The sequence below is a fragment of the Suncus etruscus genome, chromosome 7 (assembly GCF_024139225.1).
Source record: "Suncus etruscus isolate mSunEtr1 chromosome 7, mSunEtr1.pri.cur, whole genome shotgun sequence".
In the NCBI taxonomy this organism is placed as follows: Eukaryota; Metazoa; Chordata; class Mammalia; order Eulipotyphla; family Soricidae; genus Suncus; species Suncus etruscus.
In genome coordinates, this window is record NC_064854.1 from 94,950,507 (window position 1) to 94,976,202 (window position 25,696).

Here is a 25,696-nt window from a genome sequence, read left to right on the forward strand (position 1 = left end):
CAGAAGGAAGGTAGTTTGAATCCCAGCATCCCACATGGTCCCACAAGCACTGCCAGGTGTATCCCAAAACCAAAAAAAAGAAAAAAAGAAAAAAAAGAAAGAAAGAAAAGAAAAGAAAAGAAAAAAATCGTTCCTGGCTTGTGGGACCAGATGGAATGCTGGGGATCGAACTGAGGTTTGTCCTGAGTCAGCAGCATGCAAGGCAAACGCCCTACCACTGCACTACCACTCCAGCACAACTCTTTAGACATTCTTATCATGGTGTCATTAAACATATTATCTGAGGATCTACTGAGCTTTTTAGTGGTGTGCTGGTGTTTGTGTCTTTTATGATACTGTTTCTCTCATTGAACTTAATGGGCTTCTAATCCACTGATTTTTAGTGTTCTTGTATGCTGAAGATGAATCTTATAGTTACACCCCTAGAATATGCTGAGGGATTGGTTTGAAGATTTCTCTTTCCTTCTCTGCGCATTGTCACCTAATGGCATGTAATTTGCTGAGTAGATCTGTCTTGTGGCCAAGTTTCAGGATCTGAAGGCAATGAAACAGGAAACAGATTGAGGAACTGTGGTATATGCCATTAATCTATTTTTAGTCTAATTTTAATGTATTTTACAGTTATATATGGATACAATTAAATGTTTTGTTTTTGTTTTTGTTTTGGGGCCACACCCAGCGGTGCTCAGTGGTTACTCCTGGCTGTCTGCTCAGAAATAACTCCTGGCAGGCACGGGGGGGGGGGGGGCGGGAGACCATATGGGACACCAGGATTCGAACCAACCACCTTTGGTCCTGGATCGGCTGCTTGCAAGGCAAACGCCGCTATGCTATCTCTCCGGGCCCTAATTAAATGTTTTTTATTTTCCAATTCTAGCTAGTATATAGAAATATAGTTACATAATTTAGACTTGTATATTTAAATTCTTCAGACATGGTTCCCTATAGTTCTTCGAACATATTTATCTCATTGTTTTAAAGTTGTTTTGTTTGGGGGAGAGCACACCCTGCAGAACTCAGGAGTTACTTTTGGCTCTGCACTCAGAATTTCACTCTTGGCAGGCTTGGGGGACCATATGGAATGTTGGGGATCAAACCCAGGTCCTTCCCAGGTTGGCCACATACAAGGCAAATGTCTTAACAACTGTGCTATCACCCCGACCCCTACAGTTTTTTGGTTTGATTTTGGGGGGGGGGGTTTGGGCCACACCCAGTCATGCTCAGGGGTTACTCCTGGCTATGCACTCAAAAATCGCTCCTGGGTTGGGGAATCTTATGGGACGCAGGGGCATCGACCGTGGTCAGCTGCATGCAAGGCAGATGCCCTACGGCTACGACATCATTCCAGCCCCACCTAAAGATTATATTTTTAATAAGTATAAAGCCATACTATGTAAAGTCCTATTTTCTGGACTTTTTTTCCCTCTTCTACATACAGGTCATTTATTTTCTAAGATAGTAATTACGAGACTGTCTTGTATTTTGCTTTTTAAACTGAACATTTAGAATAATGTGGCAAATATGAAAATCAGGTTCTCTTTCCATTTTTGTTACTGTTTGCTGTTGTGATTTGTTGATTGATGTCATCCTGTAAATTCTGTCATGTGTCACCATTGAAGTCCTTGTTCAGTTAACTTGATGGTCATCTAATGATTGTTCAGAGTCCCTTAAATGCTCAAAACCAATATATTTCTCAGTCTTTGCCCAGAGGCTCTCTGCATATATTGGCCTTCAATATCCAGCCAGTTAGTCCACTTCACTCTTGTGTTTGCTTCCTTCTTATGCCATGCCTTAAAAGTCAACTAGAGGTGAAAGTGAGAATTTGGGCCTTCTGATGTCTTTTCTTAAGCATATTCACAGCTTTGCACTCACATCTGGATTATTTAGAACGTATTAAAACTTTTCAACCTCCTTTAAATATCTATACCTTTGTTTTTCCTTTAAGGGTTTGATTAGCCTGTCAACCCCAGTTGTTATCTATTGGCTTGATATAGTAGAGAAATTAATTAAATCAAATTGTTTTTGACTAGCATATACTTTCTTCCCCACCCATATTATGTCAAGAAAGCCTTGCAAATAAATGAATCTCCCAGAGAACTACCAGTTAGGGCAAATAATGAGTTTTCTAGGAATTAAGTTTTTCTTGAGTTCCATTTCTGTTCTTTTGTGTGCCGAATGCCAGGCAGCTGATTTTCCCTGTCAGGAATTGTTCATCTTCATTGCTATCACAGAGAATGGAAGTAGCAACAGAGCAAGTTGGAATACCACATGCTTACTTTTCTTGAATAAGCTCTCCCAGATTTCAGAGTTCCTTTTTCTTTTCCTTTTAAAAAAAAAAATATGCTCAGGGCCTATTTCTAGTTCTATGCTCAGTGTTTACTCCTGATAGTGTTCAAGGGACCACATAGGGTGTGGCTGGGTGTCAAACCTGGGTCAGTCGCATGTAAGGCAAAAACATTACCTCTGTACTATCGCTCTGGCCTCAAAACCTCAGAATTCTTTTTTGGGGGGTCGGCCCACTCCCGGTGATGCTCAGGGGTTACGCCTAGCTATGCACTCAGAAATCACTCCTGGCTTGGAGGACCATACGGGATGCTGGGGGATAGAACTGAGGTCCATCCTAGGTCAGCACGTGCAAGGCAAACGCCCTACTGCTTGTGTCATGACTCCGGTCCCAAGACTTCAGAAATCTTCAAAAGGATTCTTGTGGGGCTGGAGAGATAGCATGGAGGTAAGGCGTTTGCCTTTCATGCAAGAGGTCATCGGTTCGAATCCCAGCGTCCCATATGGTCCCCCGTGCCTGCCAGGAGCAATTTCTGAGCATGGAGCCAGGAGTAACCCCTGAGCACTGCCGGGTGTGACCCAAAAACCACAAAATAAATAAATAAATAAATAAATGCAAATTAAAAAAAAAAAAAAGGATTCTTGTGTTTCTGGTTGCTTTATAGAGCAGAGACTTTGGAAAGCCTTACTCTTCTATTTTTACTGTCACTCTATCATACCATTGTACTGAATAAATGCAATAGGTTGAATTTTTAGTGTACTATTACTTGCTTTATTTATATATTTGCTAACACATAATATATACATAAAATTTATGATTATTTCAGAAGGTCTAACTCTCTTTGCATTTTTTAAAGTTGACTAAAGTTCAGATTTTCCAGGGGTATAAGTTTTCTGAAGATGTGAACGTTAACTTAATTGTTAACATTGCGAAAACATAGTGTTATTTTAACTTTAAATTTATTTTTAGGGAACACCTGGCACTTATTTGACTTCTCACAATCAGGCTTCGTACTCTCAAGAAACAACTAAGCCTTCAGTGGGCTCTATCTCTCTTGGACTGCCCCGTCAACAGGAAGCTGCAAAATCAGGTCAGAAAGTAAATATGATAAGAATGTGTTTGTATTTCTAGCATTTCACAGTCAGTAATTCAGCACTTGATTGCCTTACTTCGTAGCTACTGCTCCATACATCAAGCAGGAAGAATTTTCTCCTCGAAGCCAAAACTCACAGCCTGAAGGTTTATTGGTCAGAGCCCAGCATGAAGGTGTAGTCAGAGGTAAAATATGCCCTTTGGCAGAAATATTAAGCTTTTGGCTTACTAAATTTGATAATGATTAATGTTTTATTTATGAGATTTCAGCCTTTAAATTCTAAATTAAAGTTTGTTTAAGGGGCCGGAGAGAGAGCATGGAGGTAAGGTGTTTGCCTTTCATGAAGAAGGTCATTGGTTTGAATCCTGGCATCCCATATGGTCCCCCGTGCCTACCAGGAGCGATTTCTGAGCATGGAACCAGGAGTACCCCCTGAGCACTGCGAGGTGTGACCCCAAAACAAAACAAAACAAAAAAGTTTGTTTAAAAGATGTAAAACTTTGAAATTCAGACTTTCAGGTTTTAATACTTGCCATATAATTTTAAAAGCAAATTTCAATAATACTAAATCCTATACTCATTGCAATTCCCTCCTCCCTTTTTTTTTTTTTTTTTTTTTTTTTGGATTTTGGGCCACACCCAAAAACTAGGTTACTCCTAGTTCTGTACTCAGAAATTGCTCTTCACAGGCTCTGAGGACCATATGAGATGCAGGGGATTGAACCAGGTCCGTTCTGGGGCAGCTATTTGCAAGTCAAGTGCCCTACTGCTGTGCTATCTCTCCAGCCCCCTTCTCTTCCCTTCCTAAGAAGAAATTGAGTTTTGTTTTCCCATAGGGGTTGAGGACAGGTTATAACTTTCTAATGGTAATGTTTTAATTAGGTACCACAGGAGCTATTCAAGAAGGAAGTATAACACGAGGAACTCCAACCAGTAAAATTTCAGTGGAGAGTATGCCATCCCTACGGGGCTCTATTACTCAAGTAAGTTAGAATCATTCTACCTATACTGAACAAAAGCTAATGAGAAAATGATTTCTTTTCAAATATATTATCAATGGTTATATTATTCATTGTTTTGGGTTGTGGGACTGGATTTTTGTTACATGCTTTCAACTATGTAACATGTATATAAGTGAGAGCAAGTTCAACAAGGTGTTTTCCCTCCAGTGATTTTGTTGCATTCCTGTTTGAAAACTAAAACCGAGGAACCATTCTAATCTAGGAAGTTTGTGTGCCAGGGCCTTAGCATAATCAGGGAGCTTGTTAGTTTAATGCAGAATATTCACATTGCTTAACTTGTACTTTTGATCGAAGTATGTTATCCTGATAATAATTTTTCTAGAAGAAATGAATGCTAATGCATATTACTGGTGTTTTTTTTTTTTTTTTAATCTTGTGTTTGTTTTGGGGCCATGCCCAGTGGTATTCAAGGGTTACTCCAGGCTCTGCACTCAGAAATCACTCCTGTCAGGCTCAGGGAAACCATATGGGATGACAGGGATCGAACCCAGCTTGGTCCTAGGTTGGCCACATTCCAGGCAAGCGCCCTACCCACTGTGCTATCACTCCAGCCCCAATTTTTCTTTTTATTTCTAGAGCTTCTGGATTGTTAATAGAAAGACAGTGTGAGCTAGGTAAAACAATATTATTTTTTTAATAATTTTTTGTGACCAAAGTGAATTACAAATCTTTTACAGTAATATTTAAAGTACATAGTGACAATGAATCAGGGGCCTTCCCACCACCAGTGTTGTTCTTCCCTCCACCCTTGTTCCCAGCTTGCATCCCTTATCTCCCTCCTTTGCTTCCCCAGACTGCTAGTGTAACTGGTCCCTTCTGTGCATAGCTTGTTGTTAGATTGGGTATCGATTCTGTTGCCGTTGACTTTGGGTTTGGTGTTTAAGTGTGATCATTTTTTTATATCCATTCAATGTTTATCATACAACTGTTCGGTCCTAGTACCATCCATTCCCCCCACCCCCTCAATTTATGAGGGCAGAACAAGATGATTCAAGGTATGTGGTTTTGTTGGGGAAAAAAAGAAAAGAAAAAAGAAAAAGAACTGGAAGGAGTTCATCTAGCGGTCATAAATATCAATTTAAAAGAAGAAGGGGGGCCGGAGTGGTGGCACAATGAAAGGATGCTTGCCTTGCATGCAACTGTCCTAGGACAGTCCGTCATTTGATCCCCTGGCATCCCATATGTCCCCTGAGCCAGGAGTGATTTCTGAGTGCATAGCCAGGAGTAACCCCTGAGCGTCACTGGGTGTGGCCCCAAAAAAAAGAGAAAAAGAAAGAAAAAAGATTACGCCTAACAGTGTTCTGGCCAGTCATACCAGATGCTAGGGAATGAGCCAGGTCAATAAGCAACCTAGAGATGACTAAGGATGGTGAACATTCAGATGCTAACTACATTGAATTCTTGTCACATAATGAAGGCAGCTGAGTTTCATTTCCACCTTTACTGATAGGTTTAGCATACAGTTTGCCAGTTGGAAATTCCAGTTTCCTCTTACCACAATATAAAAGGAAGTTGTATTCTCAAACTTCATTTCTTTTGTTTTTGTTTTTATTTTTTCATAAAAAAATTGAAAAAGCTTTTGTATTTGCTACAATTTGTCTCAAGACAAGTATTTATTTTGAATGTAAAGTGCCTTTCATAGTAGTTTGACTTCAAGGCGGGATCAAAATTGATTTAACTTACATTCTTACAAGTATTTTTAAAAAATTTTTATGGTAGAGTTTAAGGTGAAGGACTTATTTATACATTTTTAAAAAAAACTTAACAATTCAGTTTTTCTTTATATGCTTGTTCTTTCTTCGTTAAAGATAGTGGGTTGATCTGACTTAGTTTAATAAGCTAAATTGCTGAACGAACACCTTGCATTTCTACTACACTGGAATGACACTTTTGATATTTTTGTCTGATTTGATGGTAGGGTACCCCAGCGCTATCTCAAGCTGGCATACCTACTGAAGCTTTGGTGAAGGGATCCGTTTCAAGAATTCCTATTGAAGAAAACAGTCCTGAGAAAGGCAGAGAAGAAGCTGCATCTAAAGGCCATGTTATTTATGAAGGTAAAAGTGGACACATCTTATCATATGACAGTAAGTATTACATATATACACTGGATTACATATATGCATGATGCATGTCTTAAAACACAGATTCTTTTTTTTTTAATTTTTTTATTTTGAATTATGAGAACAAAAGATGCAAAGAAAGAGGACAAGGTAAAGTTACAGTGGAAGGACAATCACCCATAACATAATTCTCAGAAGAAGTCCCCTTGCTGATATCTTAACTTTGAACTTTCAGCCAAAGAACGTTAAGATAAAATAAAACAGAAACCATGTGCGATTATTTTGTCCCTCAAGTCCCCAGATTGTAGCACATTTTAATATTTCTTAACAGCACACAAGGCAATCTAAAGCCATCAAACTTATGTAACTCCTTTAACATTAGAGGCATAGTATTTTTTACATTTCTATGTACATTCATATTAGCTTAAGTTAACCTCAAATTTTAAGTGGGTGCGTAAAACACAGATTCTTGTTCCTCAAGTAATTGTCGTCCTCTTCCCATGTTTCTTCTTTGTTGAAAGGGTTAAATATAAAATAAAACCGTAAAAGTGATTAACAGTGCAGGGTCCATAGTAACTGCCCTATATGTCAGTTGATTTAGCCAAACAAAAGAATTTTGTTTTGTTTTGTTTTGTTTTGTTTGGGCCATACCTGGTGGCGCTCAGGTATTACTCCTGTCTGTGCTCAGAAATAGCTCATGGCAGACTCGGGAGACCTTATGGAATGCTGGGAATCAAACCCAGTTCCATCCCAGGTCAGCCAAGTACAAAGCAAATGCACTATTACTGTGCTATCATTCCGGCCCTAAAAAAAGAATATTTAATAGAATTACTTTTATGAGCTCAGAATAAGTAGCTGATGATCCAGGAAAGACATGACTTTTTCCTAAAAAATTTTTTAGGAAGGCAAGAGGTCTCCCAAAAAATGCTTAAGAAGCCTTCGTACCTCTTCCTAAAAGTCTCCTTCCTCAACCCAATGCTACCCTGTTAACCCTCTGCAGTGAGATAACTTGAGATACAATATCGCTCAGGCTTTTACAGTGCTGGAAACAAACCCAAGTCAGTTGCATGTAAGGCATATGCCTTAACCACTTATACTATCTCTCTGAATGCAGATAAAATTATTTTAAAGCCTGTAAGCAAATACTGCCTTTAATATATTAAACTGTTTTTCCTGTAATATTATAAGATTTTTGTTTTGGGGCCACACCCAGTGGTGCTTATGCTCAGAAATCACTCATAGCAGGCTCCGGGGACCATATTTGATGTCAGGGATTGAACCTGGGTTGGCCATGTGCAAGGCAAACCCCCAACTCACTGTGTTTGCTAACATTCCAGCCCCATATTATAAGATTATTATAGGAATATTACAAAAGCCAAGTGATGTACTGGATTTGAGTACTCAAATTAATTACTCTTTGGTAATATGGTTGGTTATCTTTCTCTTCAAATGTAAAGAAAATATGTCAGCACACAGTGCCTGATACAGAAAAACTTCTTGGTATAGTAACCTTCTTATTTTTTTCCTTCTTTCTTGTGTTAACATTTCTAGCATGTATGTATTTTTTAATGGAGAAAAAATTTAATATACAGTGAGTGCAGCAGGTAGGGCGTTTGCTGGGCTCAATCTCCAGCATCCCATATGGTCCCCCAAGCTAGCCAGGAGTGATTTCTGAGTGCAGATCCAAGACGTAACTCTTAAGTGCCACCGGTGTGGTCCAAAAACAAAAACAAATAGAAAAAGGAATTTGAATGTCATCCTAACTTTTCTTTTTACATCCAATTTCCTAAAGTCTCTGGAATATATTCATGTTTTTGTATTCCCCTCTTTTGCTTTTGTTGCATTATCTGGCTAATCCAGTAGCTGTCTAAATGATCGGCCTGCCTTCAATGCTTACTCATGTCCAAAACTATACAATGTATTGCTCCTTTGACTTTCTACTTACTGCTTGTATGATTTGCTTCATTGTCCCTATATGATACCTATTCTACCTATATGATACCTCATACCTCTTCATATTGTTTCTTTCCCACTTCTTTAATCCTTTTGGATCGTCCTTTACTGCCTCTTTGTCTCACCCAAATCCTACTCTTCCAACTCCATTCTATAGGTTGGCCGTTTACTAAACTTAAATTATTTTAATATTCTGTACTCTCTTCTTTTTTTTTTTTTTTTTTTTTTTTTGGTTTTTGGGCCACACCCGGTGAGGCTCAGGGGTTACTCCTAGCTATCCGCTCAGAAGTCGCTCCTGGCTTAGGGGACCATGTGGGAAACCGGGGGATCGAACCGCGGTCCATCCAAGGCTAGCGCAGGCAAGGCAGGCACCTTACCTCTAGTGCCACCGCCCGGCCCCTGTACTCTCTTCTTGCATTGAGGTCTTCATGCTTGCTGTTTCCTTCTCTTGTACCACCTCTTCTCTATAATATCATTTAGGTCTCAGTGTAAGCATTACTTTTTCAGAGCAACCTTTCCTGAACCTTTTAAGTGAGAAGTTTCTTTCCCACCTTTTAGGGTATTGTAAATCTACCTCTCCTTTTAAGTATATATTGTGTTGTATACTAATGCCTATTAATGCCTATTAAAAGGTTTCATGAGAACAGGGAATTAATTTGTTAATTTTGTATGTAGGCCTAATTTATCTCCGGCACTCAATGACTATGATATTCTCAGAAATGCACCTCTAATGTATATTATAGGTTAACTGATTATTTATAGTATCACAAGATAAGATTATTAAATTAATATAACATTGTCTAACAGACTTTGGAATCTGCCTGAGCAATTCTTGTTTCTCTATTTTGTAGATATTAAGAATACCCGAGAAGGAACAAGGAGTCCAAGAACAGCTCATGAAATTAGTTTGAAAAGAAGCTATGAATCGGTGGAAGGAAATATAAAGCAAGGGTTATCGATGAGGGAGTCTCCTGTATCAGCACCTTTAGAAGGTAAAATGTTTACAAAATATTATATAGATACGTTAAATTTTAGTAGATATAATTAGATTGTATATACGCATCCTGATACATATTTATATTTAAATTTATATTCATCTACAAATATATCAAGTGGTACAGACCGAGAAAATAAATATTAAACATAGAGTCATACTATATAGATAACTATCAGAATGGTTATAGGTTTGAGAATGTACCTCATTGTTAGAGTACATGCTTTGCACTTATGAGAACCTAAACTCAGTCTGTGGTACTGCAAAAAAAACTGAGTGGAGTGAGAAAAAGATAAAAAGAATATTTATATATTTGTAGAGTGTCCTTTTTGAGTTAAGTGAATTAAGGTCATTCAGATTGGAGAGATAGTATAGTGTGGGTAAGGCACTTACCTTCCATGCAGCTTACCTTGGTTTGCTCCTTAGTACCACATATGGTTCCATGAGCACCACCAGGATGAATAGATCATAGAGCCATGAGTAATCCCTAAACACAGCTTGGTGTGACTCAAAATGAAAAGTAAATAAAGGTAATCCAGGGCCCAGGGTTGTAGCTCAGTGGTAGAGCATATTCTTACATGTGTAGAAGCCTGGGTTAATTCCTGATACTACATAAATTCATTCATTCATTGTGAGAACTTTTTGGGTTTTTTGTTTGTTTAGTTTTGTTTTGTTTTACTGGTTTGGGGGTCACGCCTGGCAGCGCTCAGGGGTAACTCTGGGCTCTGTGCTCAAAAATCACTTCTGCCTCCTCAGGGAATCATATAGGATGCTGGAGATTGAACCCAGATCAGCCTCGTGTAAGGCAAATTTCAGTTCCAAGAAAACTTTGTTTTTAATTACTTTGTTTTAATAAGTTCGTTTTTTGTTTTTTTGTTTTTGGGCCATACCCGGTAGTACTCAGGGGTTACTCCTGGCTATCTGCTCAGAAATAGCTCCTGGCAGGCACAGGGGACCATATGGGACGCCAGGATTTGAACCAACCACCTTAGGTCCTGGATCGGCTGCTTGCAAGGCAAACACCGCTGTGCTATCTCTACTGCCCCAATAACTTCGTTTTTAATTGAAATAGAGTGATGTAGTCGGTACAGCAAAGATACATATTTAAATACCTATCTTCAACCTTTCTTGATGAATTTCCTTTCTGTTTCTTCCTCTGTAAAGTAAGGGATTATAGTCTTCATTTTATCAGGAAATCAGAGACAGATGTCAATTTAGAAAAATGCTAAAAACAGTGTAGGAATCCTCCATGCTAAAAGTCCTGTGTAATTTTCTAAGAAATGAATTTTTTGTTTTGTTTTGTTTTGTATCACACCCAGCAGCACTAGGGTTACTCCTGTCTCTATGCTCAGAAATCGCTCCTGGCAGGCTCGGAGGACCTTATGGGATGCCGGGATTCGAACCACTGTCCTTCTGCATGCAAGGCAAATGCCCTACCTCCATAATATCTCTCCAGCTCCAAGAAATGAATTTTTTAAGGCCAGAGTGATAGCACAGAGGTAGGGCATTTGCCTAGCTTGCAGCCAACCTTATACGGACCCAGGTTCGATTACTGACATCTTATATGGTACCCTGTGCCTGCCAGGAGCGATTTCTGAGCACAGACCCAGGAATAAACCGGGTGTGACCCAAAAACCAAAAATAAAAATGAACCTTTTAAAATATATTTTAAGGGGCCGGAGAGATAGCATGGAGGTAAGGCGTTTGCCTTTCATGCAGGAGGTCATCGGTTCGAATCCCGGCGCCCCATATGGTCCCCTGTGCCTGCCAGGAGCAATTTCTGAGCCTGGAGCCAGGAATAACTCCTGAGCACTGCCAGGTGTGACCCAAAAACCAAAAACCAAAAAAAAAAAAAAAAATTTTAAAAAGAAATTCAGTTTCCTTGTCTTTAGAATTAAGTGTGCAATTACTTCTAGTCATTTAGTCAAGTATATAGTTAATGTAATATAAAACTTAAATCTAATAAATTTATTTAAATAAATTAAATAAAACTTAATAAATTTATTAAATTTAAATTTATAGCTCTTTAATTTTTCAGCTGCGTTTCTCTTATTTTTGAGATATTTGTGTTTCATATTTCTCCTTTCTGATAGATACAGTTCAAGGCTGAAAAATGATTTCCAGTACTGCTGTAGCTTTTCTTTCATTGATAAAGAAGCATTGGGATATTAAATTTTGTTATTTTTTACCCTTAGTACTTCTGTGGCTGTTTATGGAAAATGTTTCAGAAGAAAAGGATGAACTCATTGAATGTTTCAAACTCTAATTTTTTTTAATACTCTTCTGAGTAGTTTGTAAATTAAATATGATACCAATTCACCAATTTTGTAAATTAAAAGTATACATTGAGGACAATACAAAGTATGTATACATTGAGGTACATATGCATTATGTTTATTTTTTTTAATAATTTTCTGGTTTTGAAAGGTCTGATATGCCGAGCATTACCCAGAGGAAGTCCTCATTCTGACCTTAAAGAACGGACTGTGCTGTCGGGTTCCATAATGCAGGGTAAATATTTTGCTTGTTTGGGCTTTTATTCATTACTCACTGGTGAAGTAATTTGATGTTAGTTTGCAGGGTGAATTAAATCTATTTTTCAAAACATTTTCTCTTTTGAAACATTAGGTAGTTTGTCTTCATTATAATTCTCCTATGGGCTATGTATAATTCATTTGAAGTTTAATATTTAACAATGAGATATCATTATGTGAAAACGTTCTATTATTGTCAAATGATGTATATTGAAGACCAATACATACCTGAGAATCTGTTTGAAAAGATATTTTTTAGATGCTGCATGATACTACTAATTTTTAATTATGATAAAATGCAAGTAACATTTACTTTTACGGAGGGTTGGAGGGCTTCCAAGCCATGCTCTGAAGTTCCAGAAGACCCTCCTAGTAGTTGTTGGCCAACCAAGAATGTTAGGAACTGAAGATACAGTGCTGCAGTGCCTGGGAATACCACCACCAGTTGGCCACCCAGGATGTGTTTGGGGGCATCTAGGGTTAACTCTAGCAATGCTTGGGGGAACTATATGGCACGGGGGATTGAATGGGTGACTACATGCAAGACATCCACTTACCGAGTACACTATCTCTCCAGCTCCAATATTTACTGTGTATGGGGAGAGGGGTATGTATGTTCCACACCCTGTGGTGCCCAGAGATTTGTCTCAGAAGTGATCAGGGACATGTGGTACCATGGGCCTCCTGCTTGCAGTGCATATGTGTTCAGCCCATTGATTTGGTCCGACATTAATGCTTTAACAACTTTTAAGTGTCATTGTTATATAATAATTTTTTTTCTTGGCTTCTTATTTTTTGAAGGCACTCCCAGAGCAACAGCTGACAGCTTTGAAGATGGCCTTAAATATCCCAAACAGATTAAAAGGGAAAGTCCTCCCATACGGGCATTTGAAGGTGCCATTACCAAAGGAAAACCTTATGATGGCATTACCACTATCAAGGAAATGGGGCGTTCCATTCATGAGATTCCCCGACAAGATATATTAACTCAGGAAAACCGAAAAACTCCAGAAGTGGTCCAGAGCACAAGGCCAATAATCGAAGGTTCTATCTCCCAGGTAACTAGATCGTGGTTCTTTTTTATAAGTGATTTCACATCAGAGTATAATATTTATGGAAAATGCTTTTTAAATAATAATGAGGAACCAGAGTCTTAGTACAATATAACAGGGTGCTTGCCTTGCTGCACACAGCCAACCAGGTTTGACCCCTGGCATCCCATATGTATGCCACCTACCCCGTGCATCACCAGGAGTAATTCCTGAGTACAGAGCTAGAAGTAACCTCTGAGCATCTCTGGGTATGACCCAAAAAAGAAAAAAAGAATTTTAAAAAGTAATGTCAGGTGGCACATGCTTAATTGCTACTCAGGAATAGATTTCAGGACTACTGGGTACATTGCATGTGCTACAATTCTTTCAGTTATCTCCCTAGCCCCATTGGATATTTTTGTTTGTTTTCATTTTTGTCTTTGGGCCACACTCAGCAGCACTCAGGGGTTACTCCTGGCTCTGTGCTCAGAAATTGCTCCTGCCAGGTTCGAGGGGCCATATGGGATGCCAAAGGATCGAAACTGGATCAGTCCCAGGTTGAACGCATGCAAGGCAAACACCTTCCCACTGTGATATTGCTCCAGCCCCCCAATTGAATATTTTATAGTAACATAATAACTATATATAATTCTATGAAATCAGTTATTTCTTAGATAATTAAATAAAAAGGTTTTATGTATGTTTAATTTTTATTGTTTCTATAATGCAACATATATAATGTGGAAAGGTAGGTAAGTAAGGATTTGGCTTTCAATTGAGACATCTATATAGAGAGTTATTAATATAATATATAATAATATATATAATATATAATATATATATAATTATAATATAATATAAGTATTAATATAAGTCAGACATAAAGACAGGAAGTTTTCAGTGCCACAGACTACTTATAACGTGTTTTTTTCTCTTTAGGGTACACCAATAAAGTATGACAGCAACTCAAGTCAGTCTGCAATCAAACATAATGTCAAATCCTTAATCACGGGGCCCAGCAAACTACCTCGTGGAATGCCTCCACTGGAGATTGTGTCAGAGAATATAAAAGTGGTTGAACGGGGAAAATATGATGACGCAAAAGCAAGTGAGCCAGTACGTTCCCGGCATACATCTGTGGTAAGCTCTGGCCCCTCCGTTCTTAGGTCAACACTGCATGAAGTTCCCAAAGCACAACTAAGCCCAGGGCTCTATGATGATACCAGTGCCCGACGAACTCCTGTGAGTTATCAAAACACCATGTCCAGAGGCTCACCCATGATGAACAGAACATCTGATGGTATGTTATGCATATAGCTGTCTCTCATAATCATTGTTGCTTTCTCATTACTAGCAAATGGTAAATGTTTCATTGTTAGCTTAATTGTCACATAATCTGTAAGTCTTGGCTGCAGTTATGGAAGCTATGCAGCTGTGTTAAAAGTTGGCATAACTGGGGCCGGAGAGATAGCATGGAGGGTAAGGAGTTTGCCTTTCATGCAGAAGGTCATCGGTTCGAATCCCGGCGTCCCATATGGTCCCCCGAGCCTGCCAGGAGCGATTTCTGAGCGTAGAGCCAGGAGTAACCCCTGAGCGGTGCCAGGTGTGACCCAAAAACAAACAAACAAAAAAAAAAAAGTTGGCATAACTGTTGACAGAATACCTGATATTTAAGTGAAGTATAAAGTAAAAGAATGTGCTAAACTAAGCATATTCTTAGAGTATACTGCTTTTCAACTAATCCTATATTTTCTGGAAGTCACCATATCCAGTGCAGAATCTCGCTTCAGAGTAATTCATTAAATGCAATAAAATTTAAAATGAGTAGTAGATACATTTTGGGGGCACACCCAGTGGTGCTCAGGGGTTACTTCTGGCTCTGTGCTCAGTAGTCACTCCTGGTAGGCTTGGGGGACCATATGAATGCCGGGGTTCGAACCTGTGTGAGTTCTGGGTCGGCTGTGTGCAAGGCAAATTCCCTACCTTCAGTGCTATCACTCCAGCCCAAGTAGACATATTTTGAAGGGCCTCAGATTGTTTTGGCAACTATATGATAAAAATCTATGCCACTTTATGAATGTAACAGCCAGCAGGATGTTTTTACATGGTGGGAAAGGAGTGTTATAAGGAGGAAGGAGAAAAGGGAAGTGTCTGTGTAGAGACAGGGTAAAGAATCTTATTTAAATCTTCTAGTTCTTTTGCTATTCTTCCTCACTTTTTGGGTGGGTTTGTTTTGGTGGAAGGGGGATTGGAACCACACTTAGCAGTGACTCCTGGCAGTACTCAGGATCATAATGTAGTCTTGGTATTAAACCATGGTGGGCTAAGTAAAAGGCAAGCACTTTAGCCCCTATACCTTTGCCTTTTGTTGTTTTTGTTTTTATGGTACTAAAGATTGAATTCATGGCCACCTCATATAGGTAAAACATGTACTCTACCACTGAACTGCAGCTCAGGCTGCAGGCTCACTGGCTTTGGTTTCAAAGAATTATGGTCCTGCACAAGGGAAAAGCAATCCATATAAGAGCAAATTGAAACTTGAAAAAGATACAATTTTTTTTGCCTTCGTAGCATATTTATTTGATCGTGGCAAAGCTGAGATTATCAAAACATTATAATTAATCACAGTGGTACCCAGCTTTATTATAGTGTTCAGAAAAGGTAAATTTGAAGATTTTTGTATTTTACCACAATTGAGACAATTGAGGTGATGACTATTCATTGTTTGGCTATGTATGATAGACATTGATGAAATAATCTAACCTCACTTTAAAATATGTTTAGAAAAAAAGAGGTTGAAATATGAAGGAATTGTTAATGAGGAAGGATTTTTTGTTTGTTTGTTTGTTTTGTTGGCTGGTTTTGTTTTGGGGACACACCTGGTGATGCTGAGTGTCTATTCCTAGCTCTGCACTCAGGAGGTACTCCTGGCAGGCTCAGGGGACAATATGGGATGTGGGGATTGAACTGGAGTTGACTGTGTGCACTGCAAGTGTCCTAACCACTGTACTATCAATGTAGCTACATATAATGAGAAGATTTGTAGTGATTGATTGGCAATAAGTCTGAATCACATAGGCAAAGAGGAAATTGAAATTTGTTCCAAGACCAAAAAAATTTAGAATGTGAAAATTATACAGAAAACTAGTCATTTTAATAATATTTAAAGAGAAATTTGGGGGACCAGCGGTAAATACCTTATATGCAATAGTACCTGAATTTGATCCCTAGTTTACATACCCTTCACCCACCTGTGCCTAATCAGTTTAGAGACACCCCCCATCATTGCCAGGTCTGGTGGCCTCTTGAACACTCACAAGTGTAGTGAGTCACTGGTCTGAACTAGGACCTAGCATTATCCTGTTTGATTGGCTAAGTATCCCTAGGATAGTCTCAGGGTCCCTGAGCTTTGCATGGAAGAGCCCCTCTCATGGTTCAACTTCCCCCCAAACAGAAAATTTGAACTTAATTTTTTGAATCTTAACATTAATTTTAGTTCCTCACTTTTGCTTTTTTTGTTTGTTTGTTTGTTTGTTTGTTCTTGGATTACACCCAGCATTGCTCAGGGGTTACTCCTGGCTCTATGCTCAGAAATTGCTCCTGGCAGGCTCAGGGGACCATATGGGATGCCGGGATCCGAACCACTGACCTTCTGCAGGAAAGGCAAACGCCTTACCTCCATGCTATCTCTCCGGCCCACTTTTGCATATTTTTAAAGATTAAATGTTAACTATTTAGTACAAGGGTAAATTAAAATATTATATAAATATGATTTGTATTAGAATAATTGAGAAATATTTTACTGGCAACTTTTCTAAGAATTTGTGATATTTGCTCTTTTTCCTAGTTACAATTTCTTCCAGCAAGTCTACCAATCATGAAAGAAAATCAACACTGACCCCTACCCAAAGAGAAAGTATTCCAGCGAAGTCTCCAGTACCTGGGGTAGACTCTGTAGTAAGCCACAGCCCTTTTGATCCCCATCATAGGGGCAGCACAACAGGAGAAGTGTATCGGAGCCATCTTCCTACACATTTGGATCCAGCTATGCCATTTCACAGGGCTCTAGATCCTGGTAAGTACAGTTTAGTAAGTATTGTATATGATAGGAGAAATAAAATATATACCTGATAACTTTTTTCCTTAAATCCTCAAAATATAAACCTTCCCCTATTTTTTTTATGTGCCTCTCCTAGCACAGTGCTTGGGGTCACTCCTCATGGTGCTTGGAAGACCTTGAGGTGCTTGGGATAAACTCACACTTCCTGCATGCAAGCATGTACCCAAGCCATTTGAGTTATCACTTAAGCCCTGCCCCTGTTTTTTTTTAAGGTTACCATTTACATGTATGATTGTTCTGTAGGGTTATGCACTGAGCCTGTATGTATTCTATTTTATTGGTTTGAGAGCTACTCCTATTTTGGGATCCCAACCATTGAAACGGAGTCTCTTGTGTGCAAAGTGGGCACTATAATCTGTTCTTGATCTATCTCTCCAGCCTTGAGATTATCATCAAGGCCCAATTGTATATCTTATAAGCAACAGAAGGTTGTATTTTATTTTCTGATCCATTCAGGCACCTGTATGCCTTTTAATTGAGGAGTACAAATTATTGGCATATAAAGAACATACTGGCATAAAGGAATTATTTCTTTTTCCTCTTTGCTCTTCTTCTGGAAAACCTATAAGCCTATGATTTGATTATTATTCCTCTTAAATAAATCTCTCATGCTTTCTTCATTGTTTTGTAAGTTTGTTTCATGGTTTGGGGCCCATATGCAGCAGTGCTCAAGGTTGACTCATGGTGAGGCTTAGTGTACCATATGCAGGGACTGAGCCTGGATAGGCCACATGCAATGAAAATGTACTAGCTGCTGGCTATACCTCTTCAGCTCCTTTATTCTGGTTGTAAACTTTTTTCCCCTATTTTTATTGATGCTTTCCTCTACCATATCTGTGATTACTGATGTGATTTCTTTTCTGCCTTTCTTTTTTTTTTTTTTTTGCTTCTATTCTTCTGAGGAATCTTGCTGTTGTGTATCTTGGAGAGCTAGGCTTCAGATTTCAAATTCATGGTATTTTAGGAGATCTGGGGTAGCAATCGGGGGTTTTGTATTGCCTTAGCCTGATAGTCCTCCATCTATACATTGTTCATATAGATTTTTATATGGGTAGGTAATCTGTTTAGTGACCAGGACTTAATTAGTATGTGCTTTCAAAACTTTACTTCCTCTTTAGATTTGATTATCTGCCCGTTAATGGCTGCCACTTTTATAAAATGTGCACTACTTGCTAGCAGCCAGTAGTTGCCTGGGTGGGGCTGGGTCTTTTGATTTCTTTTTTCAAACTTGTCCCTTAATGTATCCTGTGTCATCTTCTTACCTAGGGTGGCCAAACATTGACTTGAGGGAGAAATCGTACTGCCCATGTTTCTGTTACATTTTATGATAACAGCTGTGACCATTCACTGATGTTTTATCTATGACTGCTGTCACCCTACAGTGACAGAGTAGCTGATCGTTCAAAAGACTAAAGTAGTTACTGTTGGCCCATACAGAAAAGTTTGCTTATTCTGCTCTAATTAAAAATTTATTCAGGGGCAGAAGCAGTGGCACAAGCAGTAGGGCATTTGCCTTGCACACACGAACCTAGGACAGACCACAGTTCGATCCCCCGGCATCCCATATGGTCCCCAAGCCAGGAGCAATTTCTGAGTGCATAGTCAGGAGTAACCCCTGAGCATCACTGGGTGTGACCCAAAAACCAAAAAAAAGAAAAAGAAAAAAATAAAAAATAAGTAGAAATTTATTCAAAGATTTATCATTTTTTTATCCTTCGGATAGTAAAATTACTGTTTATCTGAATGTGTTTTTAAAGATTTCTATTGTATTTTATTGGATGTTCAGTACTACAAAACCAACTTAATTCTCAAATGTTAACATTCAGATATTTCAAGTAAAAATATCAAGTTAATGATAGAGTCTGGTGATTATTCTAATATACTAATATATACTAATTCAAAAGTGCTGCAACAACACATGGTGTGGATCAAAAATAAGTAAAGTTATATTGCAGAGATGGAAGTTGAAACCAGAATTTTTTTTAGCTTCTTATTGTTTTGCTGCTAAAAGTTATTAATCATATCTCATCTGGTTCTCTTTTACCTTTACTATTACATCTAATTTCATGTTTCTGTTAAATCAAAGGTCTGAAATGTACCCACTTAATCTTGATAGCATTTTCCTAGACAGTCCCCTGCCCCCGTCATTATTAATGTATGTGCATATTAAATGTATGTGCATATTCTCAAAGTTTGTTTCTATCCTTACCTTTTCTGTTAATTATTGGTCAATTTTATTTAGATTAAATGCCTTTCTCTCATTCTCTTCATCAGCAGCTGCTGCTTACCTGTTCCAGAGACAGCTTTCACCAACTCCAGGTTACCCAAGTCAATATCAGCTTTATGCAATGGAGAACACAAGACAAACAATTCTAAATGATTACATTACCTCACAGCAGATGCAAGTAAATTTGCGTCCAGATGTGGCCAGAGGACTCTCCCCACGAGAGCAGCAACTGGGTCTTCCATACCCAACAACAAGGGGTATGTATCTTTGCAGATAAAATTGCATGGCGGGGGTGGGAGGCCTGGAGACAGAGCACAGCGGTGTTTGCCTTGCAAGCAGCCGACCCAGGACCTAAGGTGGTTGGTTCGAATCCAAGCATCCCACATGGTCCCCCGTGCCTGCCAGGAGCTATTTCTGAGCAGATAGCCAGGAATAACACCCGAGCATGGCCGGGTGTGGCCCAAAAACCAAAAACCAAAAAAAAAAAAAAAAAAAATTTGCATACAGGGGCCAGAACCGTGCGGTACAGTCAGTATGGCGTTTCCTAGGACAGCCCTTGGTTTGATCCCTGAGCGTCCCATATGGTCCCCCGAGCCAGGAAGAATTTCTTAGCACATAGCCAGGAGTAACCCCTGAGCGTTACTGAATGTGGCACAAAACAAAAACAAAACAAAATTGCATTGAATTTTTTTTCTTTTTTTTTAATTTTTATTTTGACCAAAGTGGATTACAAATATTTCACAGTAATTTTTTTTAGGTACTTAGTGACATTGAATTAGGGGAATTCCCACCACCAATGTTGTCCTCCTCTACCTCTGTTCCCTGCATGCATCCCAAATCCCCCTCCTTTACTACCCGGGTTGCTAGTATAAGTGGTCCCCTCTGTGTTTAGCATGTTGTAGATTGGGTATCGATTCTGTTGTCGTTGGCTTTGGAGTTGGTGTTTAAGTGTGATCATTTTTTTTCATTTCTACTTAATGTTCATACAACTGTCCCCCTCAATTTGTGAGGCGAAATAAGATGGTTCAAATTATGTGGTTCTGTTTGAAGAAAAGAAAAAAACAAAATAAAATGGGGCAAAAATCAAACAAGCAAAAAATGGGAGGAGTCCTTCTAAAGGCTATAAATATCAGTTTAAGAGAAGGAAAAAAAACAATACTAAAATTTTTTTTAAAAATTCAAACAAAAAACTGAAAGAGCACCACAGCAATAAAGACACCAACCACACAATAACCATGGTCCTGAAATAAAAAACAAAACAAAGCACACACAAAAAAGAAAACCCACGGGAAAAAATAAAAAAGCAACAACAATAGCAAAACCAAAAAAAAAAAGTTAATTTGTGCTTCTCTCTCTCTTTTTTTTATCTTGCATAGGTACAGTAAATATTGGGGAAATTAGAAAGGGAATTCTCTTGTCCTAAGAGATACAGGATTTCTCCGCCCTTGAAGTATACGGTCATGGGAATAACTACAGGCTCCATACATGTTCTTTTACTCCCCTTGGTCCTTTGGTGGTGTCTGGAAACTTTCCACTCCATCATTGATGATAAATTCCTGCCTTTGTAGCTAGAGATCTTGGTATTTGCACAGGTCAAAGGATGAAGCCTAGGATGGAATCTTTCTTTATGGTTTTTTGGAGTCCTGTTCTATCATTGTTTTAATCAGTCTTCTGTAGTTGTTTGGTGGTCTTGGTTTTTGCCCCGATCCTAGGATGAAGCATAGGATAGAGTCTTTCCTTGTGTTTCCAGAAGATCTGTTCGGTTGCAGTTGTCTCATTCAGATCTGGAGTTAAAGATCTTGATTGTTGTACAGATCATAGGCCAAGGCCTAGACTAGGGTCTTCTTTTATTGGTCCCAGGATAAGTTCTGCCCAGTCATGGTTATCACAGTCAGTCTTCTGTAGATATTGAAGTTGGCTTTTATACCAATCAAAGAATGACCTGTCTTCTGAATTCATCTGATCGTTAGGAGGTGAGGTAAGACAACCTGCTCTTAGTCCAAGTTGTTGCCATTTCCTCATTATGAGGATGTCATATCAAAACCGGCACATGAAATTTTTATATGTATCTTAGGTACTGGAGAAATACTTGTTGAATGAATGGTGGAAATACAGAATAAGAGGGCATATCCTTTATTTTTTTGTATTTGTCTGTTGAGCAGGAATCATTGACCTCACCAATATGCCTCCAGCAATTTTAGTGCCTCATCCTGGGGGAACAAGTACACCTCCCATGGACAGAATCACTTATATACCTGGTACTCAGATTACTTTCCCTCCCAGGCCATACAACTCTGCTTCAGTGTCTCCAGGTAAGGGACATTCATGCACCTCTGATATGACCAATATGCTTGTGTTTATAAATATAACCTTTAAAGGTATTTGGGTAGTGTTTTTGATTTGGCTTTTCTTTAAGTCTGAATAATAATTCCTATATTCTGTTTATAGTTCAGACCAAGGGTTCCCAGACTTATTTGACTCTTATCCTCTTGAGAAATCATTCAGTGCTTCCCTGGAAACTACCTTCTTTAAGCACATTGTATTCAATGACACCTCCCTGTATTATTCCATCAGCCCACAGGCTAATATTGTTTACTTTGTAAAACATGGCTATAGAGATATCCTAAAAAGGGAAAATTTTATGGTCCAGTTATTATCCAAAACTCTTAATAAAATAAACATCTCAAATACCTACATCTCAAATTTTCAGCTTTTAATAATTAAAAAATTGGGCCTGGAGAGATAGCACAGCGGCATTTGCCTTGCAAGGAGCCAATCCAGGACCAAAGGTGGTTGGTTCGAATTCCGGTGTCCCATATGGTCCCCCGTGCCTGCCAGGAGCTATTTCTGAGCAAACAGCCAGGAGTAACCCCTGAGCACCACTGGGTGTGGCCCAAAAACCAAAAAAAAAATAAAAATAAATAAATAAATAAAAAATTGCACACTTGACAAATAGCGTAAGAATTTGAGCTCATCCCTTATTTGAGAGGATTGGATTTGACCCCATGTACACTCTTATTATGCCTGAGAATAAAACTGGGAGTAGCTCCCAAACTCCACTGGATGTGCACTCCAAAAACAAAAATAAAAATTTTAAGATTGGTTCCGGAGCGATGGCGCAGCAGTAAGGTATTTGCCTTGCATGTGACTAATCCATGACAGACCTCGGTTCGATCCCTGGCATCCAATATGGTCCTCCAAGCCAGGAGCAACTTCTGAGTGCATAGCCAAGAGTAAGCACTGAGTGTCACCGGTTGGCCCACAAACCAAAATAAACAAACAAATAAAAATTGGTTCCAATAGATGGCTCAAAAGGCTGCATGCATCAGTTCCAGTTTTGCTTTCCAGAACCACTTGGTCCCTAAGCAGTGCAAGAAGAACCCCTAAGCACTGTGCCAGAGTAACACCTGAACAGCACCAGATATAGCCCAAAAGTAGTGGCCACAAAAAAAATTAAAAATTAGTGTAAACTACCATGTTGATAGTTTTATCTTCAAGTTGTATATTTTTATATTTTATAGGACACTCAACACATCTTGCAGCTGCAGCAAGTGCTGAGAGAGAACGGGAGAGGGAGAAGGAGCGGGAGCGGGAGCGGGAACGGATTGCTGCAGTGTCCTCAGATCTCTACCTTCGGCCAGGTGAGTGACATAAATTTATTCATTTTATCCATACAAGGTATTGGACAACTCTAGTTTACTCCCCACATGCTGTCTTCCTTCAAAATAGGGGGAATGCCAAAATAATATTACACAAATTATAAGCAGAAAATAATATTAGCAAGTGAGATACTGGTAAAAGTGTTAATAGAAGTTGAAGTGATTCACCAGAAAGAAGTGTGCAGAAATACATAAAAGAGCTAGGTTTTAAGAGGCCAGAGAGATTGCACAGCGGTAGGGTGTTGCAAGCAACTGATCCAGAATGGACAGTGGTTCGAATCTAGGCATTCCACATGGTTCCCTGTGCCTGCCAGGAGCGATTTCTGAGCACAGAGCCAGAAGTAGTAACCCTGAGCGCCACCGGGTGTGACCCAAAAACCAAAAAAAAAAAAAAAAAAAAAACAAGGCTTAAGGGCTGGAGAGATTACATAGCAATGGGGCATTTGTCTTGCACGTGGCCAACCCAGGATGGACCTGTATTCGATTCCCAGCATCCCATATGGTACCCTGAGACTTGCCAGGAGTGATTTGTGAGTGCTGAGCGAGGAGTAACCCCTGAGCACCATCAGGTGTGAAACCCCTAGCCCCCCCAAAAAGAGACAGGTTTTTGTATACTGTCAAGATTAAGTTGACATTAACTAGAATTATTTTGTTACAAATAAAAATTTTACGATGATCTACCAAAACAAAAATAGAGAGTGAGGTGACTCATATCAGTTTTAAATACAAATATGATGTTTTCATGATGAAGTTATCATTTTAATTTTACCCCAGCTATTGGGTATGATTGAGCCTGGCAATATGCTGATTGTAGAGTTCTAGAGTTCCTTTGGAATTAAGACTGAATGGGAATTCCAAGCAGAAAGTGGAAAGTTAATGAGGAGAGGCCAGCCTTTAACTGTTATTGGGAAGGATATTTTAAGTGGAAGTAAAAGAAACAAGAAACACTATCAGAAAGGTAGGTACTGCAAAGAGTTTGTCACATTCATATTAGACAAAAACTTTCTAAAATCAGTGTGATAACCCTATAAAGAGCCCAAAAGCTAGTCTTCATATCTGACACAGTAGTATAGTTTTTGAGGATTTATCTTAATTCAGTGATTGGAAAGCTTAAAGAATGTGTGTCTTTCTGCCTGTGTGTCTGTCCTATTATTTATACATAATGAAAATCAATGAGTTTCTGATCATAAGAAATGCATTAAGGAGCATGAGGCAGCAGGTCAGGAGGCTAGTAGTGCCTGAGATAGAATCCAGGTCTAGGTTTTGGCCTCAAGATATTAATTTTTGGGGCCGGGCGGTGGTGCTAAAGGTAAGGTGCGCCTGCCTTGCCTGCGCTAGCCTTGGACGGACCGCGGTTCGATCCCCCGGTGTCCCATATGGTCCCCCAAGCCAGGAGCAACTTCTGAGCACATAGCCAGGAGTAACCCCTGAGCGTTACCAGGTGTGGCCCAAAAACCAAAAAAAAAAAAAAAAGATATTAATTTTTTTTTTTTTTTTGGTTTTTTTTTTTTTGGGTCACACCCGGCAGTGCTCAGGGGTCACTCCTGGCTGTCTGCTCAGAAATAGCTCCTGGCAGGCACGGGGGACCATATGGGACACCGGGATTCGAACCAACCACCTTTGGTCCTGGATCGGCTGCTTGCAAGGCAAACGCCACTGTGCTATCTCTCCGGGCCCAAGATATTAATTTTTTAAAAAAAAAATCTAACAAGCTTATATACTTCTATTAGTACTAAACTGAAACATTTATTTGTTCTTTGTTTTGAATATACCCTAGGGTTCTGGGTCTCCAGCATATAATTGTTCTAACTTTTTTAGCTATCTGCCTGATCCCATTATTGTTATCTCTATTTCTCTATGGAATCAAGGTAGATATATTATTTAAAAGTGGAAATGAGGGGTGCTAGCAGTGGGTACAGCAAGTAAGGCATTCTTACTAGCCACAGCCAACCTGGGTTTGACCTTGGCATTCCATAGGGATTTCCCAAGTACCACCAAGAGTAATTTCTGAATACAGAGCCAAGAGTAACCTTGAGCATCACCTGGTGTACCCCCCAAACAAACAAATGTGAATGACAATAAATGATGGACCCGGAGCAATAGCACAACATATGGGGCATTTGCCTTGTACATGGCTGACCTGGATTTGATCCCCAGCAACCCATCTGGTCCCCCAAGTCTGCCAGGATTGATTTCTGAGCACAGAGCCAGGAGTAATCTCTGAGCACCACTGGGTACGACCCCCCGAAACAAAAATAAAAACTTACGTTTTACATTATTGTACAACTACTGTACAAACTACATTACTGTAGTTTCCTTTCATCTTTAATTTGGGAAACTTCCAAACTCATTTCTGTCTCAGAAGGTGATAAACTAGGATATGAAGTTTCTTGACTCATTTCCTTTGTCTTTAGGAAAATCAAAAAATCCTTAAATGCTTCTTGATTTACTTCCATTTGTCTTTTTTGTCCCGGCAGGTTCAGAACAGCCTGGCAGACCTGGCAGTCATGGTTATGTGCGTTCCCCATCCCCTTCAGTAAGAGCCCAAGAGACTATATTGCAACAGAGGCCCAGTGTTTTTCAGGGAACCAATGGAACCAGTGTAATAACACCTTTGGATCCAAGTGCTCAGCTACGAATCATGTAAGTATGACATATCCATTTTGAACAAAATAGTATCTTAGATTTCAGATTTTAATTTTTTGACTGCAGTAAC

General features: G+C 39.1%; 1 protein-coding gene across 6 annotated transcripts in view; it reads left to right on the top strand.

Moving 5' to 3' along the window:
• NCOR1 (nuclear receptor corepressor 1) overlaps positions 1 to 25,696 on the top strand; it is a 170,247-nt gene that overhangs the window by 123,465 nt on the left and 21,086 nt on the right. For all 6 annotated transcript variants that reach the window (XM_049776733.1, XM_049776734.1, XM_049776738.1 and 3 more), the window contains 13 exons: positions 3,254 to 3,374; positions 3,461 to 3,562; positions 4,260 to 4,360; positions 6,318 to 6,486; positions 9,267 to 9,407; positions 11,837 to 11,920; positions 12,745 to 13,001; positions 13,914 to 14,274; positions 16,822 to 17,049; positions 19,369 to 19,578; positions 21,484 to 21,633; positions 22,843 to 22,962; positions 25,458 to 25,623. In XM_049776733.1, the coding sequence (XP_049632690.1) occupies positions 3,254 to 3,374; positions 3,461 to 3,562; positions 4,260 to 4,360; positions 6,318 to 6,486; positions 9,267 to 9,407; positions 11,837 to 11,920; positions 12,745 to 13,001; positions 13,914 to 14,274; positions 16,822 to 17,049; positions 19,369 to 19,578; positions 21,484 to 21,633; positions 22,843 to 22,962; positions 25,458 to 25,623 (2,210 nt within the window). The remainder of the gene's footprint in view (positions 1 to 3,253; positions 3,375 to 3,460; positions 3,563 to 4,259; positions 4,361 to 6,317; positions 6,487 to 9,266; positions 9,408 to 11,836; positions 11,921 to 12,744; positions 13,002 to 13,913; positions 14,275 to 16,821; positions 17,050 to 19,368; positions 19,579 to 21,483; positions 21,634 to 22,842; positions 22,963 to 25,457; positions 25,624 to 25,696) is intronic.